Raw genomic sequence first — 15,213 nt, 5'->3', positions numbered from 1 at the left:
CTGTTACTGGCTTCAAGTAGTGCAGTTGAATCTTAACTTGTACAAGCCCCTCAAAATTTTGGTTCTTCTGTGAATGTGTGCAACCATTTAAGAGCAGTTAGAAATGGCTGCATACTACAATCATGATAAAACACAGACAACACAAAGTTAACATTTACAGGGGCTATCCCATAAAGTATCTCCATTTATCAAATGGCCGCACCATACTATGTCAGCTGCTGCCAGGGTTAGTCACTCTTCACAGCTCCCCGGCTCTGTAATATTTAAATGCCAACTTTCCTCCTGACTGTAGTTGAAGTTCCTGCAGCTCACTTAAAATTGAAGACAGCTCAGCAAGATGGATATGAAGAAGAGGCAATTTAAACTCATGAGTGGCTGTTGGAAGGGAGGAGTTGACATAAGAACATAAGAACATAAGAAATAGGAGCAGGAGTAGGCTATCTGGCCCTTCGAGCCTGCCCCGCCATTCAACAAGATCATGGCTGATCTGAAGCGAATCAGTTCCACTTACCCGCCTGCTCCCCATATCCCCTAATTCCCTTATCGATCAGAAAACTATCTACCCGTGATTTAAACATATTCAACGAGGAAGCCTCCACCACTTCAATGGGCAGAGAATTCCAGAGATTCACTACCCTCTGAGAGAAGAAGTTCCCCCTCAACTCTGTTCTGAACCGGCCCCCCCTTATTTTGAGGCTGTGCCCTCTAGTTCTGGTTTCCCTTCTAAGTGGAAAGAATCTCTCCACCTCTACCCTATCCAGCCCCTTCATTATCGTATAGGTCTCTATAAGATCACCCCTCATCCTTCTAAACTCCAACGAGTACAGACCCAATCTGTTTAATCTCTCCTCATAAGCTACACCCCTCATCTCCAGTATCAACCTGGTGAACCTTCTCTGCACTCCCTCCAAGGCCAATATATCCTTTCGCAAATAAAGGGACCAAAACTGCACACAGTACTCCAGTTGCGGCCTCACCAGTGCCTTGTACAGTTGCAGCAAGACCTCCCTGCTTTTATATTCTATCCCCCTCGCGATAAAGGCCAACATTCCATTCGCCTTCTTGATCACCTGCTGCACCTGCAGACTGAGTTTTTGCGATTCGTGCACAAGGACCCCCAGGTCCCTCTGCACAGTCGCACGATGTAATTTTTCTCCATTTAAATAATATTCCAATTTACTATTATTTCTTCCAAAGTGGATAACCTCACATTTGCTAACGTTATATTCCATCTGCCAGATCCTCGCCCACTCGCTCAGCCTATCCAAATCTCTCTGCAGACTTTCCGCGTCCTCCACGCAATTCGCTTTCCCACTCATTTAAGAGTTCCCCAGCAGTAGAAAGGAAAATGTATTTGAACCTTTGTTATGTGAAGGTGAGAATCATGGTGGAAAGACGATCTGTAGTATTTTATGAGTTAAGGATCTTTAGGCAGTGTCTATTCATCTCTGGTTTCCTTATACATGAACATGTAAGATATCACCAATAAAAATGTTCCTAATATGTGTGAATTAAATGTCTTATGTTCACAATTGCTTTACACTTTAACATAACAAGATCAGAATATATACTTCCCAGTTGGCAAGAATCCTCCTTTCTTTATTCCTGTGGATATATTCAGAAAATATAGTTGCAGCAAAGCATGAGCCCCCTTCGCCATTAGAATATCAGTTTGTTCAAAATAGGATGCAAGGATCTTGGCTCAAGTCAATACATATGCACTTCATTTCTATAGCTGATTTAGCGATTATGCTGAGAAATGGGAATATTGAACCTTCTGGTTCAATAATTTAAGAGGCAGAAAATGTAATTTCTTCTTGTTAGTAGTTTATCATATTATTTAATATGAAGCTGGAGAACCCTTTCAGCACAGCACCATCAGTGTAAAATTATTGTTTATTCAGACATTTGGCAGAGAATTAACTCAAAAAAAGTGACAAATTTGGGCAGGATGGAAGGTTGAAGTGTTAGAAATCTGAGTCCCAACACCAGTCCACCTCCAATGTGCCCACTTCCAGTTTTAACGGAGGTGGGGACAGGGCTGTGAATGTCCAGTCCACTCACTGGAGGTTGGTTAACATTTCAAATATTATGATAAAGCTTCCTGCCTCATGGTTATTGACCATTTCAAATTCAACTTTAGCTGGCTGGGTTTTCTGTTCTTCGAGAAACTTGGTATCAAACGAAAGTGAGGCTGCTGGATCCAGGAGGTAAGTGTCTCACCAATTATCTGCTGGATTCAGCATACTAGCCAGGCCAACCCTAATATGATTTAATACCCCTCCCATAGGTGGGTACAATTTTGTCTTTTAAGAAGTGTTTAGGCAGTTACATGGGTAAGATAGGTATAGAGGGATATGGGCCAAATGCTGGCAATTGGGACTAGCTTAGGGATTTAAAAAAAAGGGCAGCATGGACAAATTGGGCCAAAGGGTCTGTTTCTATGCTGTAAACCTCTATGACTCTATGCCTCTACATAATCAGACATCCTTCACCAACTACCCTTCAATCACCCCCAAGGCCTCTCACCCCCCCTCAAGACCTCTGAGCTTTCCTCAATGCCCCCATGATGCCTACAATACCTGGAATTTCCTTTTCTCTGCTCTAGTTCGCAAGCTCTGAATGCCTCGATCTTGGCCTGTAGTCCTTTGGGCCACTGACCTCCATCTCCCATCTTTAACTCTTGGATCAAACACCCCTCTTTCAACCCCAAGATCAAGGATTTGACTCCTCTCTCCCAGATCTACCTGGCCTTGTGGCCTCTTCTTACAGTGTTCCCCACCCAATTAGAATTGAAGTTGGGCAATCCTCATGCAGGAAACCCCAATTTATGGCTTTCCCACAAGCTACTCCCCCCCCCCCCCCCCCCCCCCCCCCACCACCACTTACCCCTCCCCTCAATCCTGTTCCTGGCAAGTCAGCATCCTAAACTTTCACTCTATCATTTACTGAGCCTTATTTGTCAATCAAGGATGGAGAAGCCTCTAAATAATGACCAGTCTTCATCTTGCTTATTTTAAGGAATAATTTCCTGATTATCCATCAGTATAAATTGCATAATCACCATTAATGTTTGTGCATCCAACTGAGCAAAGTTATAGATCTCCTATTATACAGGACATACAGGGATAGTTTGATTATTCCTCCTCCTCTGAAGCTGAAGCTGATGTTAGAAGTTACTTAGTATTTCATAATAATTCCACTCTGGAAATTGTTTTATATTTTGACTCTTCTATTGGAAAGGATAAAATTGGGTATAATGTAAGTTTCATGTATGTTTCTGATAATCTGCTCTTAAGAGTTTCCCAGCAGCAGAAAAGAAAATGTATTTGGTTCTTAGTCAATATGAGATGAGAATCTTGGTGGTAAAATAATCTGTAGTATTTTATAAGAGTCAAGGATCTTTGGGAGGTGTCAGTTCGTCTCTGGTTTCCTTATGCATGAACATGTACGATATTGCCAATTAAATATTAGAAAATATTTCTAATATGTGTGAATTAAATGTCTTGTATTCAAAATTGCATTACGCATTAACATTACAAGATTGGAATATATACTTACCAGTTGCATAATTCAAGAGACAAGCTAATTTCTCAATTTCTTCATTGCAGGTCATAACTATTGGGAAGCATGTTAAAGGATATCATTACATCTTTGCTAACCTGGTAGGTAGCCTACACTATAACTTGGAATCCTACTGTATGTAATAACCGAATGGCAGACAAATTAAAGTTGCCCATGCAAAGCTTCACAACACCAGGTTAAAGTCCAACAGGTTTATTTGGTATCACGAGTTTTTGGAGCGCTGCTCCTTCATCAGGTGAGTCACTCACCTGATGAAGGAGCTGCACTCCGAAAGTTTGTGACACCAAATACATCTGTTGGACTTTAACCTGGTGTTGTGAGACTTCTTACTGTGCCCACCCCAGTCCAACGTTAGCATCTCCACATCATGCAAAGCTTGTACACAATAGAATTGGCTCTACCAGTACTGGATGTGATGTGGGGATGCCGACATTGGACAGGGGTGGGCACAGTAAGAAGTCTCACAACACCAGGTTAAAGTCCAACAGCTTTATTTGGAATCACGAGCTTTCGGAGCGGAGTGATTCACCTGATGAAGGACCAGCGTTCTGAAAGCTCGTGATTCCAAATAAACCTGTTGGACTTTAACCTGGTGTTGTGAGACTAACAGTACTGGATGTAGTAAAACGTCTCTCAACGCCAGGTTAAAGTCCAACAGGTTTATTTGGTAGCACGAGCTTTTGGAGTGCTGTCCTTTCATCAGGTGAGTCAGTGCAGTGCAGAGCTTTCCTTTGCAGTTTTAGGCATTCCGTCTCACTAGCAAAAACAATTGAAATAAATAAATAATTTGTTAAGGAGAAATGGCAAAATTGTTAGTAAGTGCAAAAGGATTAATTGTAAAACTCCAGGAAATGTAAAGAATTCTTTCTATCTATTCATTTCAAGCTGCTTGCCAGATGAATATATGGCAATACTAGACTTTGATCATTCATTGTTATTACAATGCTCATATGCTGAATCAAATCCTATTATATTTGGAATAAAAATGTCACCAAGAGCTTACCTCTTGAATTACTTCTGATTTTGTGCTGAATTAGTAATTCTTGGACCAAAGCGTGTGAGTGGCAGCAAAGTTTAAAGAGATTATATTCATTAAACTTTCATAGAATCATAGAAACCCTACAGTGCAGAAGGAGGCCATTCGGCCCATCGAGTCTGCACCGACCACAATCCCACCCAGGCCCTACCCCCACATATTTTACCCGCTAATCCCTCTAACCTACACATCCCAGGACTCTAAGGGGCAATTTTTTAACCTGGCCAATCAACCTAACCCGCACATCTTTGGACTGTGGGAGGAAACCGGAGCACCCGGAGGAAACCCACGCAGACACGAGGAGAATGTGCAAACTCCACACAGACAGTGACCCGAGCCGGGAATCGAACCCGGGACCCTGAAGCTGTGAAGCAGCAGTGCTAACCACTGTGCTACCGTGCCGCCCCTTTGGTGTAAATTACGTTGTCAAGGAAACGATGTTTAATTTATTGAACAATGTCTTGAAACAGAAGGTTCTAACGGGCTGAAATTAAATCTTAGAGTGTCATAACCCTAGAAAAAAATCTTAGTTTAGAAAATAAAATATGCAACAGAATGAAATAAACAGCTCAATAATTTGATGGTGTCTTCGGAAAATTTCAATTAAAATTTTGGAAAGTTCTTATTTTTACTGGAAGTTCTTTAACAGGATTACGGACTAAATGGAAATTGAATAGGTCTTACCAGGAAAAGTATGACATTAAATTAATTAAAATGTATAAATGAGGCTTGTGCTTTATAAAGTGATCCAGAAAATAAAACTATTGCTTATTGATTGGAAATGTTTAGAATTTTTGTAGGATAATAGGACTCAAAGAATGCATCTCACAAAACAGTTCATAGAAGCATAGAATCCCTACAGTGCTGAAGGAGGCCATTTGGCCCATCAGGTCTGCATTGATCACAATTCTGCCCAGGCCCTATTTCCGTAACCCCACACATGTACCCTGCTAATCCCCCTGACACTAGGGTCACTTTAGCATGGCCAATCAACCTAACCCATACATCTTTGGATTGTGGGAGGAAACTGGAGCACCTGGAGGAACCCCACACAGACATGGGGAGTATGTGCAAACTCCACACACACACTGACCCAAGGCCGAAATTGAACCCGGGTCCCTGGCGTTACAAGACGAAGAATGAGACAAGGGTGTTATGAAGGTCACAGAGGTTTATCGATAGATCTCCCTGTGGGCCTCATTGAGTAGGAGCTCCCCTATTAGGTGAGTGGAGGCTTGTCGAATAGGGAAGGAGCAGCGGGGGTGTTTAAAACCAGCTGGCTCCACGCATACTGGCAGTCAGAGGACTCGGGGCTTGACCTGTACAACGTAGCCACCGAGTGGCACTTTACGCACATTGTAAATAAAGGTGATGGTGATGGAAGACTGGCCTCAGCAAGATTATTACATTGGTGACGAAGAGTGAAATGAGTTTTTATCTTCCCTCTGGACCATATTTTCTTTCGAAACAACTAATCCTCTGGTAAGAAAAATGCCACTTTTTGGTAACCTTGAAGCCGACAATGCAAGCATAGAGTGGGCCATACACAGAATGCATGCATTTTTTGTTCAGGCTATCAATATTGAGGTGGCAAGAAGCAGGAAGTGATCCTGTTGATAGCATGTGGGATCCTGACCTTCATTATAATAAAAAGCATGATCTACCCAGACGTCCCTGACTCCAAAGCCTTTAATGAATTGGTGGACTTGGTTAAAGACTATAGAATCATAGAATCCCTACAGTACAGAAGGTGGTCATCCGGCCCATGTCTGTACTGACCACATTCCCCTAACCCCACACATTTGCCCTACTAATCCATCTGACACTAGAGTCAGTTTAACATGGCCAATCAATTTAATCCGCACATCTTTGGACTGTGGGAGGAAACCGGAGCACCCAGCGGAAACCCACGCAGACATGGGGAGAATGTACAAACTCCACACAGACAGTCACCCAAGGTTGGAATTGAACCTGGGTCCCTGGTGCTGAGAGGCAGCAATGCTAACCATTGTGCCACCATGCCACCCAAAAACATCCATGATACTGCAGTGATACCACTTTAACATTGCAGGATGAACCTGTGGGGAATCTGTTAGCGAATTTCTGACCAGGCACTGTGAATTCAGGCCACCCCTAAAAGACATGTTGCAAGATAGACTGGTCTGTGGAATTAACAGTGTGATCGTCCAAAAAGAATTATTGGCAGAACCCAATTTAGATCTAAAGAAGGCCATTGAGATAACTGTAACACTGGAGAATACAGAGGAAAATAGCTCAAAAACTACAGGGGATGTCAGACAGCAGTGTCCTACGATTGGGGAAGGGACCTTATGCAATGTCCATCCTTCAACTTAGAATGATATTTCAGTGAAATATCACAGAATCCCTTACAGCGGTGTTTCCTAAGTTGCATCACCAGACAGCCAAGAAAAGGCAGGGACAGCTTTCAGACTCCTAGAGAGCATATTCCAGAAGGTTGTAGATGCCAGAGGGTGAACGATTGCAAGAGCTGCAGAAAACCACAATCAAAGCAAAAATATAGAGGCAGTCAAAACATGTGCTGTTTAGGAAAGATGATAAGGCCAGCACCAGACTGTACCTTGCAGGAATGTCCACTACTGGGAACAGGGACAATTAAGTCACGTCTCCACAACACCGGTTTCCCCCATAATGCTGGTTCTATAAAAATGGAAGTGGATACAAGGTCTGCAATCTCGTTATCGGGGAGCAGACTTATGATTGCCTCTAGGCTGAAGACATAAAGGTCAGGCTGGCCACCCACACAGGGGAACTATTGCAGATAAAAGGCACTACAGCAATCTTAGTGACGTACAGGCAGTAGTCAGCTCGACTTCCACTCATCATTGTACGGGAACAAAGATCTAACCATATGGGGGGAGATTGGTTCCAACACATAAGACTGAAATGGCTTGAGATCTTCATGTGTGGGGAGACAGTATGAAATCATCAATAAGTACCTTAAAGTTTTCCAGGAAGGACTTAGAAAAATAAGGGGAGCCAACGTTAAGATCTAGGTTGACCCCAATGCTTCGCCTAAGTATTTTAGAATGTGACCCGTTCCATAAACCCGATTGGAAAAAGGAGAATCGGGAATGGAATGCCTGGAAAAGCTGAGCATAACAAGACTCGTACAATTCGCAAAGTAGGCCATAGTTTTTGTTCTTGTCCTCAAGTTGGATAAGTCGGTCTGATTTTGTGGCTTACTGTAAATAGAGTTTCTAAACTTGACAGATACACCATGCCCTGGATTGAAGATCTGGTAGCCAAGCGTTTTCTAAGTTGAACATGAGCTATGCATATCTCCAATCTGAACTGAATGAGCCTTCCCGGAAGTATGTGAAAATTATGACACACAAAGTCCTATATGAGTACACTTGCCTGCCCTTACATGCCATTTTTCAGCACGTCATGGAGAACATACTCCAAGGGTTATGATCACCTTTGGGCTCGAAATCACAAAGCCCAGGCTGGCCACCAACACAGGAGAACCATTGTGGGTAGCAGTGTACCTGGACAATGTCTTAGTCACAGGAAATTGGGAATGTGAACACCAAACAAACCTGGAAAAGATCTTACAGCAATTCAGGGATGTTGGGGTACACCTGAAAAGCAAAAAATGTGCATTCAAAACAAGAGTCATGACTTATTTTAGCTATTGAGTGGATGGCAATGGCTCTCATCTGGTGGAGAGCAAGGTGAGGGCCATTAAGGAGGTGCCATCTCCAATGAGCCCCACGGAATTGAAATCCTTCTCGGGGTTAGTGAATTCTTATGGCAAATTTATTTTGAATTTAGCTTCCTTACTGGTCCCCCGCCATGCCCTAATCCGGAAATATCAAAGCTCGTCTTGGGTGGCACCGCAGCTGGAGGTTGTCAACAGCGTTAAACAGAAACTTTCGTCCTCTAAAATATTGGTCCATTTTGACCCCAAAAAGGACCTCATCCTAACATGCAATGCCTCCCCTTACAGGTGTAGGGCGGCACTGGCACACCGCTGGAAAGATGGAACTGAGAAGGCTATTGCGTAAGCATCTAAGATCCTCTTGAACACTGAGCGGAGGTATTCCCAAATGGAGAAAGAGGGGTTGGCAGTTAACTTTGGCATTAAAAAGTTCGATCAATATGTCTATGGTCGATGCTTCATTATAGCAACTGATCACAAACCATTGCTGGGATTTTTTAAAGAAGACAGGGCAATGCCCGCCATTGCCTCCACCCGGATACAGTGTATGGCCATGTTACTGGCAGGTTATGAATACTTCTGCGAATGCTGCCCTGGTACCTGGATAGCTAATACCGATGCACTGAGTCATCTGCTGTTATCCAGAAGTCCAGCTTCACCACCAGCTGTGGAAGAGGTTATGATGACCCTCAATTTTTTGGACATCTTGCTGGTATCTGCGAGGCAATAAAGGACTGGATACAAAAGGAGCCAGTCCTTTATAAATTAAAACATATATTACATGGGGGATTCTGAGGACAGCCCTCAAGTGAAATGAAACACTACTTGATGAAGAAAGACGAACTCAATGATGGGGATGACATCACCCTCTAGGGATCCCGTCCCTCACCCAGGGTGATGTCCAATACAAGGAAGTAGACCATGGCCACCCTGGGACTTCAAAGATGAAAATGCTAGCCAGGAGCTGCATATGGTGACCCAGTCTTGATGCAAACATTACTGACTTAAAGTCATAGAGGTTTACAGTATGGAAACAGGCCCTTTGGCCCACCTTGTCCATGCCGAGTTGGTCAAACAATGTGAGTTGTGCCAGGGAAATCAAAGACTCCCCCCCCCCCCCCCCCCCCACCCAGCCTCCCTATATCGATGGGAGTGGCCTGGTAGGCTCTTGGTGTGAGTGCATGTGGACTTTGCCAGGCCTTTTATGGTTCCATGTCCTTAATTATGGTGGATGCACACTCCAAATGGTTGGAGAGACATTTCATGAACTCCAGCACTTCCCATGTTACCACTGAGAAACTATGAAAAAGTTTCTGCATGCAAGAGATATCTGAAGATAAAGGCAAAATACTGTGGATGTTGGAATCTGAAACAAAAACAGAAAATGCTGGAGAAACTGGAGGGCTGACAGCATCTGTGGAGGAAGAATTGAGCAAACGTTTTGAGCTTGCATGACCCTTCGTCAGACTGGAGCCTGAAGTTCTGGTTTCTGACAATGGCACTGCATTTACTAGCATCAAGTTCCAGAATTTCACACTTTCCAACAGAATGAAACACATTAGGACAGCACCCTATCACCCGTCATCAAATCTGTTGGCTGAACGAGCAGTGCAGACTTTAAAGTTCAGCATGAAGAAGCAACCTGCAGCGTCCATAGAGACCAAATTGGCACAATTTTTATTCAACTACAGGACTACCTCTCACACAATGACAGGAATTGCCCCAGTGAGGCTTTGGACAAGATTAAGCTTGCTGTTCCCAAACCTGACTGGGAGGGTGAAGTCTCATCAAGAGAACCAGAAGAACTATGATTCTCTAAGGAGTGACAGAACATTCAAAACCGGTGACCCAGTCCACTTGAGGAACTTCGGGGACTGTCTCAGTTAGGTCCCCAAGGATCATAATGGAAAAAATGGGGCTCGTATTTTTTAAGTTCCAAGTGCAGGGCAAAATTGCCAGGAAGCAGTTGGCCCATCTCCGGAGTAGAGAGCCCGTGCCATTGCAGGTCTCATTACCAGCCTTGGGGATGACCACTGCCAGCATCGTGCCATGTCTAGAAGTCGACTCTATGCTTGTCCTTCTGGTTGTTGAGGACACAGACTCCGAGATGGAAGTAGAGGAGATCGGTGCCCAACTGGAGCAAAACTCAGGAAGAATCAGTGTCAGTGGCTTTACACCGCTCCCTTTGGAAGTGAAGGCCTCCAATCTGCTTAATACCCCAAATCTGATCCTGCCTCCAATCAACCCTGGGCTGATCGCCAAGCAGTGGAAAAGGCTCTCCCATGGCAGGGATGCTGGGGAAAGGACGGACTTGAGGGGGAAGCGATGTTATGATGGCCACGGAGGATCATCAACGGGCGGCACGCTAGCTAATGGGCGGCACGGCAGCACAGTGGTTAGCACCGCTGCTTCACAGCTCCAGGGACCTGGGTTCGAATCCCGGCTTGGGTCACTGTCTGTGTGGAGTTTGCACATTCTTCTCGTGCCTGCGTGGGTTTCCTCCGGGTGCTCCGGTTTCCTCCCACAGTCCAAAGATGTGCGGGTTAGGTTGATTGGCCAGGTTTAAAAAAAAATTGCCCATTAGAGTCCTGAGATGTGAAGGTTAGAGGGATTAGTGGGTAAATATGTGGGGATAGGGCCTGGGTGGGATTGTGGTCGGTCCAGACTCGATGGGCCGAATGGCCTCCTTCTGCACTGTAGGGTTTCTATGATTTCTACCTCCCTGTGGGCCTCATCATGTAGGAGCTCCCCTATTAGGCAAGTGGAGGCTGGTCCAAAAGGGAAGGAGCAGTGGGTGGTTTAAAACCAGCTGGCTCCACTCAGACCGGCAGTCAAAGGATTCCAGCGCTTGACCTGTACACTGCAACTGCCGTGCGGCACTTCATGCGAGTTGTAAATAAAAGATTATGGTGAATAACGACCGGCCTACGGAAAACTATTGCAAAAGGAAAAATATAATGGGGTGAAATTCCATAGTTCTTGAATGAACTCCGACTATAGCCCCAATGGGAGCTGAAAGGGCCTGAAATTAGCCTTGTACCCAATTATGTGGGATGTGACCTTCTGTTACGATACTATAAGCTGTTGTAAAGTTCAGTGCCCCTGTCTGCCCCACATTTACGAATATAGGAGGGAGAAAACACAGAGTGTGGGTACCCAATAATGGTATATCCACATCCTAGCTTTCAATCATCTAGGCAAATCATTAATAATGGAACATGTAGTGAATATGGTACAGTATAAACAGTCTGGCAAATGACAGGTCCCATCTGGGCTACAGGCTCAGATCATGGTCTTCCAAACAGATATTCCTTTCAAGATATTTCTAATTGTCTCCTTTTAACAAGGGGAATAAGGAGCAGTTCCTTTCTGCAGTGATATTAGGCTGGGGATATGTTGTCTCTAATATCCTCTCCTGCCAGACCCAGCACAGTGCGGAATGACTTTCAGGATCTGTGACAGAGGTTCCTGATGGGTGCTTTGCGATGTGCCCCTTCTCATCCTATCTCCATGGATTATTGACCTCCAATGTATTTTCATAGATGAACTCATCACTAAGTGTTACTAAAGATGAACCTCCTCTCAGTTCTTAACTAAGCATGTAGTCATATAAGCGTAAGTCTGTACTGAATCTTGCTTCAAGCACAGAGTTCTGGTCTTCTTATTATAAAAATATAGAGGCATTGGAGAGGGTACAAAGAAGATTTTACAAAGATGGTACAAGAAATGCATGGTATATATATATATCAGAAAAGGATGACAGGCTTTGCTCTTGCAAAAAGGCTGAAGCGGGTGACATAATAGACTTTTTAAAATTATGAAAGGTTTTGAAAGTGGATACAGAGAGAACTTTTCCTCCTGTAGGGAAGAGCATAACTAAAGGCCATCAATATGATAGTCACCATGGGATCCACTAGGGAATTTCAGAAGAAACAAAGCACAGTAGCAATGCGAAGCTCACTATGACAGGGAGTGGCTGAAGTGAATAGTATAAGTGTGTTTAAGGGGAAGCCAGACAAGCATACGAGAGAGAATGGAAACAGATGGTTACGATGGCCAAGTTAAATGAGGGGGGAAATCAAGCGGAGCATAAACACTGACAAAGACTGGCAGGGCTATGTGACCTCTTTCTGTTCTTTATATCCTGTGCAATCCTCTGTAAATGTTTTGAGTAGATTTCAGTTGAAAGCAACCTCTCTAAATGTTGGCATATTTGAAAAAAAAAATCACAGGTATTATTGGCATACACCTGGCAAATTATCTGCATAGTTTCCATCATGATTTATTTTTTGAATTTCTGGGAATTCTATTAATTTTACCAATTAAGCAAAGATGCGAAAAGCGTCTGATGGGTACTGATGCTAATTCAGCATATAACTTTGGAGTCAGAGGGTGTTCTATCTCCCAAATGCACTGAAGTTAGAAGGTTTATGACCCCTTCCATTTGGAAGTCACATTACACTTTTGTTTTGCACCTGAAGTGTACTGAGCTAATTTCCTGAGTCTTCATCCTGAACACAGTTGAACTCATGCACAGAGGTCACCATAAATAAAAAGAGAAAAGGGCTCCTTCATGCCACACTTAGTCCAATGCTGTTTAGTTGTCAGTCACTCTCACCTCACCTCTGGAATTCAGTTCTTTTGTCCATGTTTGAACTAAGGCTATAGGTTTGCAGTGGAGTGACCCTGGAAGAACCTAAACTGAGTATCTGTGAGCAAGTCAATGCTGTTCAAGTGCTGCTTGATGGCCCTGTCAATGAGAGCTGCCACCATTTTGCTGATGATTGAGAGTGAGTGTAAATGATAATCCCTTATCATGGCTTTATTGACTTCAATTGGCAGGCAGCCAATCCAAATGTCAGCTTGCCTCAGGGCACCTTCCCACACAGCTACCTACTATTCTCTTAGCATCCCTTGTGCCTGAACTCCCACTCCCACTCCACAATGGGGGAAATGCTGCCCTTGCTTTTTATTTTAGATTAGTGAATTCCACCTGTTGCCAAAATAGGATGTGTCCAGATCTCTTGATTGTTAGCACAGAACATTTCTTCTCGGTCTTTTGGTTAAGATCAAGCATCTGATTGAGCCCAAGATGAGGTGCAATGCGTCATCTTATCAGCTTGGATCTTGTTTGTCTCCCTTGAATTGGATTCAATTGGATTTTGAATTTGGTTTTTGGAGCAAGCAATGCATGGATTTGGGTTTGCCCGGTCCATTCTGAGCATTGGCTTTGTAACTTTAAAGAATGGAGTAAAAAAATTAAAGAAAAAAAACATTTCTATCATACAACCATTCCCCTGCACCTCATATATCACAACCCACCTACAGCCTGATTCCAATTAACTAATTGTGTAGTGACAGATGTACATTATCCAATCTTTCACCCTGGCTATATTAACATGAGATAACAAGAGCTGGGTTAAAGATACATTCTGACAATTGTGAACAAATCATTTGCAAAATACAAGCTGGATGAGATGTTTGACTGTCACTTAAAATAAAGAATGAAAAATATGGCACATTGTTTCTTCAAATCATGGAAGTACTAATTGTTATTTATTTTAAATGAATCAGTCCAGTACTTTGAAAACATCTATTATATATGTCATATTTCAAATGTGCAAAAATGCAATTGCCAAAATTCTCTACATGTGACACGGACGAAAGGTTGAGACTTTGAAGCCACGACATTCATGAATACTAATAGTGTTCTGCAATTTTGAAATACCTCTGTGATTGTCGGGAGTGACCTTTGGTTTGTGTTAGTTGACAGAATTTGCCATTTAAAAACTATCAGCCAGACTAGAAAAGAATTAGGTAAGCTGTCCAAAAAGAAACTGAACATTCGGCATTTTTTACTTCAGTTGTTATAATCCTTCACAATTCAGAGTGTCGTACATGTATTTTTTTAAAAAGAAGCCAGTCATTGACCTGGAGACTGAAATTTTTATTTAGCTAACAATTGTCCTCTGCTTTCCTTCAGAGCTTTTGTTACAGCTATAATTATCTGGGTTTACCGATTTAGACACTTCCCAGCAGCTATCTTAAAGTTACAGACTAAATTAACAGCTAACCAACAAAACCAGGTTGCAGATCCCAGCTTAACCTTCAGCTATTTGCCCATCCAAAGTAATTTGTCTCTGTAAGCTGCACAAATATGTTGTCTATCCATTTTCTATGGCGTATATTTTATAATCTATCCAAAGTACTTTGTCGCTGTTCATGTAATAATAAATTAATAACAAAAGCTCATGAACAAAATGTCACTGATAAACAATAGAACTTGGGTGACATCTATTGCAATAGAAAATTGGCTTTGTTCCAAACTTAACGGAGCATCCAAGTATTTCATTGCTACAAACATTATCATCTTCTTTTAAATAATTATTTCCAACATTATAACAATGAGTAATTTGCATTCAGAAGGCTAACTCTGCATGTATTAATGATAACATTGACAGTGCCTCTCTTATTATCTGCTGCAGGGGTTTACGGATGGAGACTTATCCAAAATTCAATATGGGGGAGCAAATGTGTCTGGATTTCAAATTGTTGATTACGATGATCCAGTTGTTATGAAGTTTATGCAGCGATGGTTAGCACTCGATGAGAAGGAATATCCAGGAGGGAAAACAAGCAAAATTAAGGTAGGCTTGTCATAGTGCGATCTTTGAAAACAAAATTCACCTGCTAAAATATACAATTTTGACATTGAGTGTAAGTTTGAGCCTGAAGGACAACTGTGTTACAATCAGAATATTAATTTCCAAGAAGAACTAGGAATTATGGACAATATTTATCCATCAACCAACATCACTTAGGCAGGTTAGCTGTTTGTGGGAGCTTGCTGTGTGCAAATTGGTTGCCGCATTTCCTACATAACAACTAT

The 15,213-nt window shown here is 42.7% G+C and overlaps 1 protein-coding gene across 3 annotated transcripts in view; it reads left to right on the top strand.

The window, feature by feature from the left end:
* gria2b (glutamate receptor, ionotropic, AMPA 2b) overlaps window positions 1–15,213 on the top strand; it is a 196,290-nt gene that overhangs the window by 102,584 nt on the left and 78,493 nt on the right. For all 3 annotated transcript variants that reach the window (XM_078211989.1, XM_078211978.1, XM_078211968.1), the window contains exons 5-6: window positions 3,612–3,665; window positions 14,810–14,971. In XM_078211989.1, coding sequence (XP_078068115.1) covers window positions 3,612–3,665; window positions 14,810–14,971 — 216 coding nt within the window. The remainder of the gene's footprint in view (window positions 1–3,611; window positions 3,666–14,809; window positions 14,972–15,213) is intronic.

Source organism: Mustelus asterias, chromosome 1 (assembly GCF_964213995.1).
Source record: "Mustelus asterias chromosome 1, sMusAst1.hap1.1, whole genome shotgun sequence".
NCBI classification, from domain to species: Eukaryota; Metazoa; Chordata; class Chondrichthyes; order Carcharhiniformes; family Triakidae; genus Mustelus; species Mustelus asterias.
The sequence above is the reverse complement of the archived record's forward strand: the minus strand, read 5'-3'. Positions and strand labels throughout refer to the sequence as shown.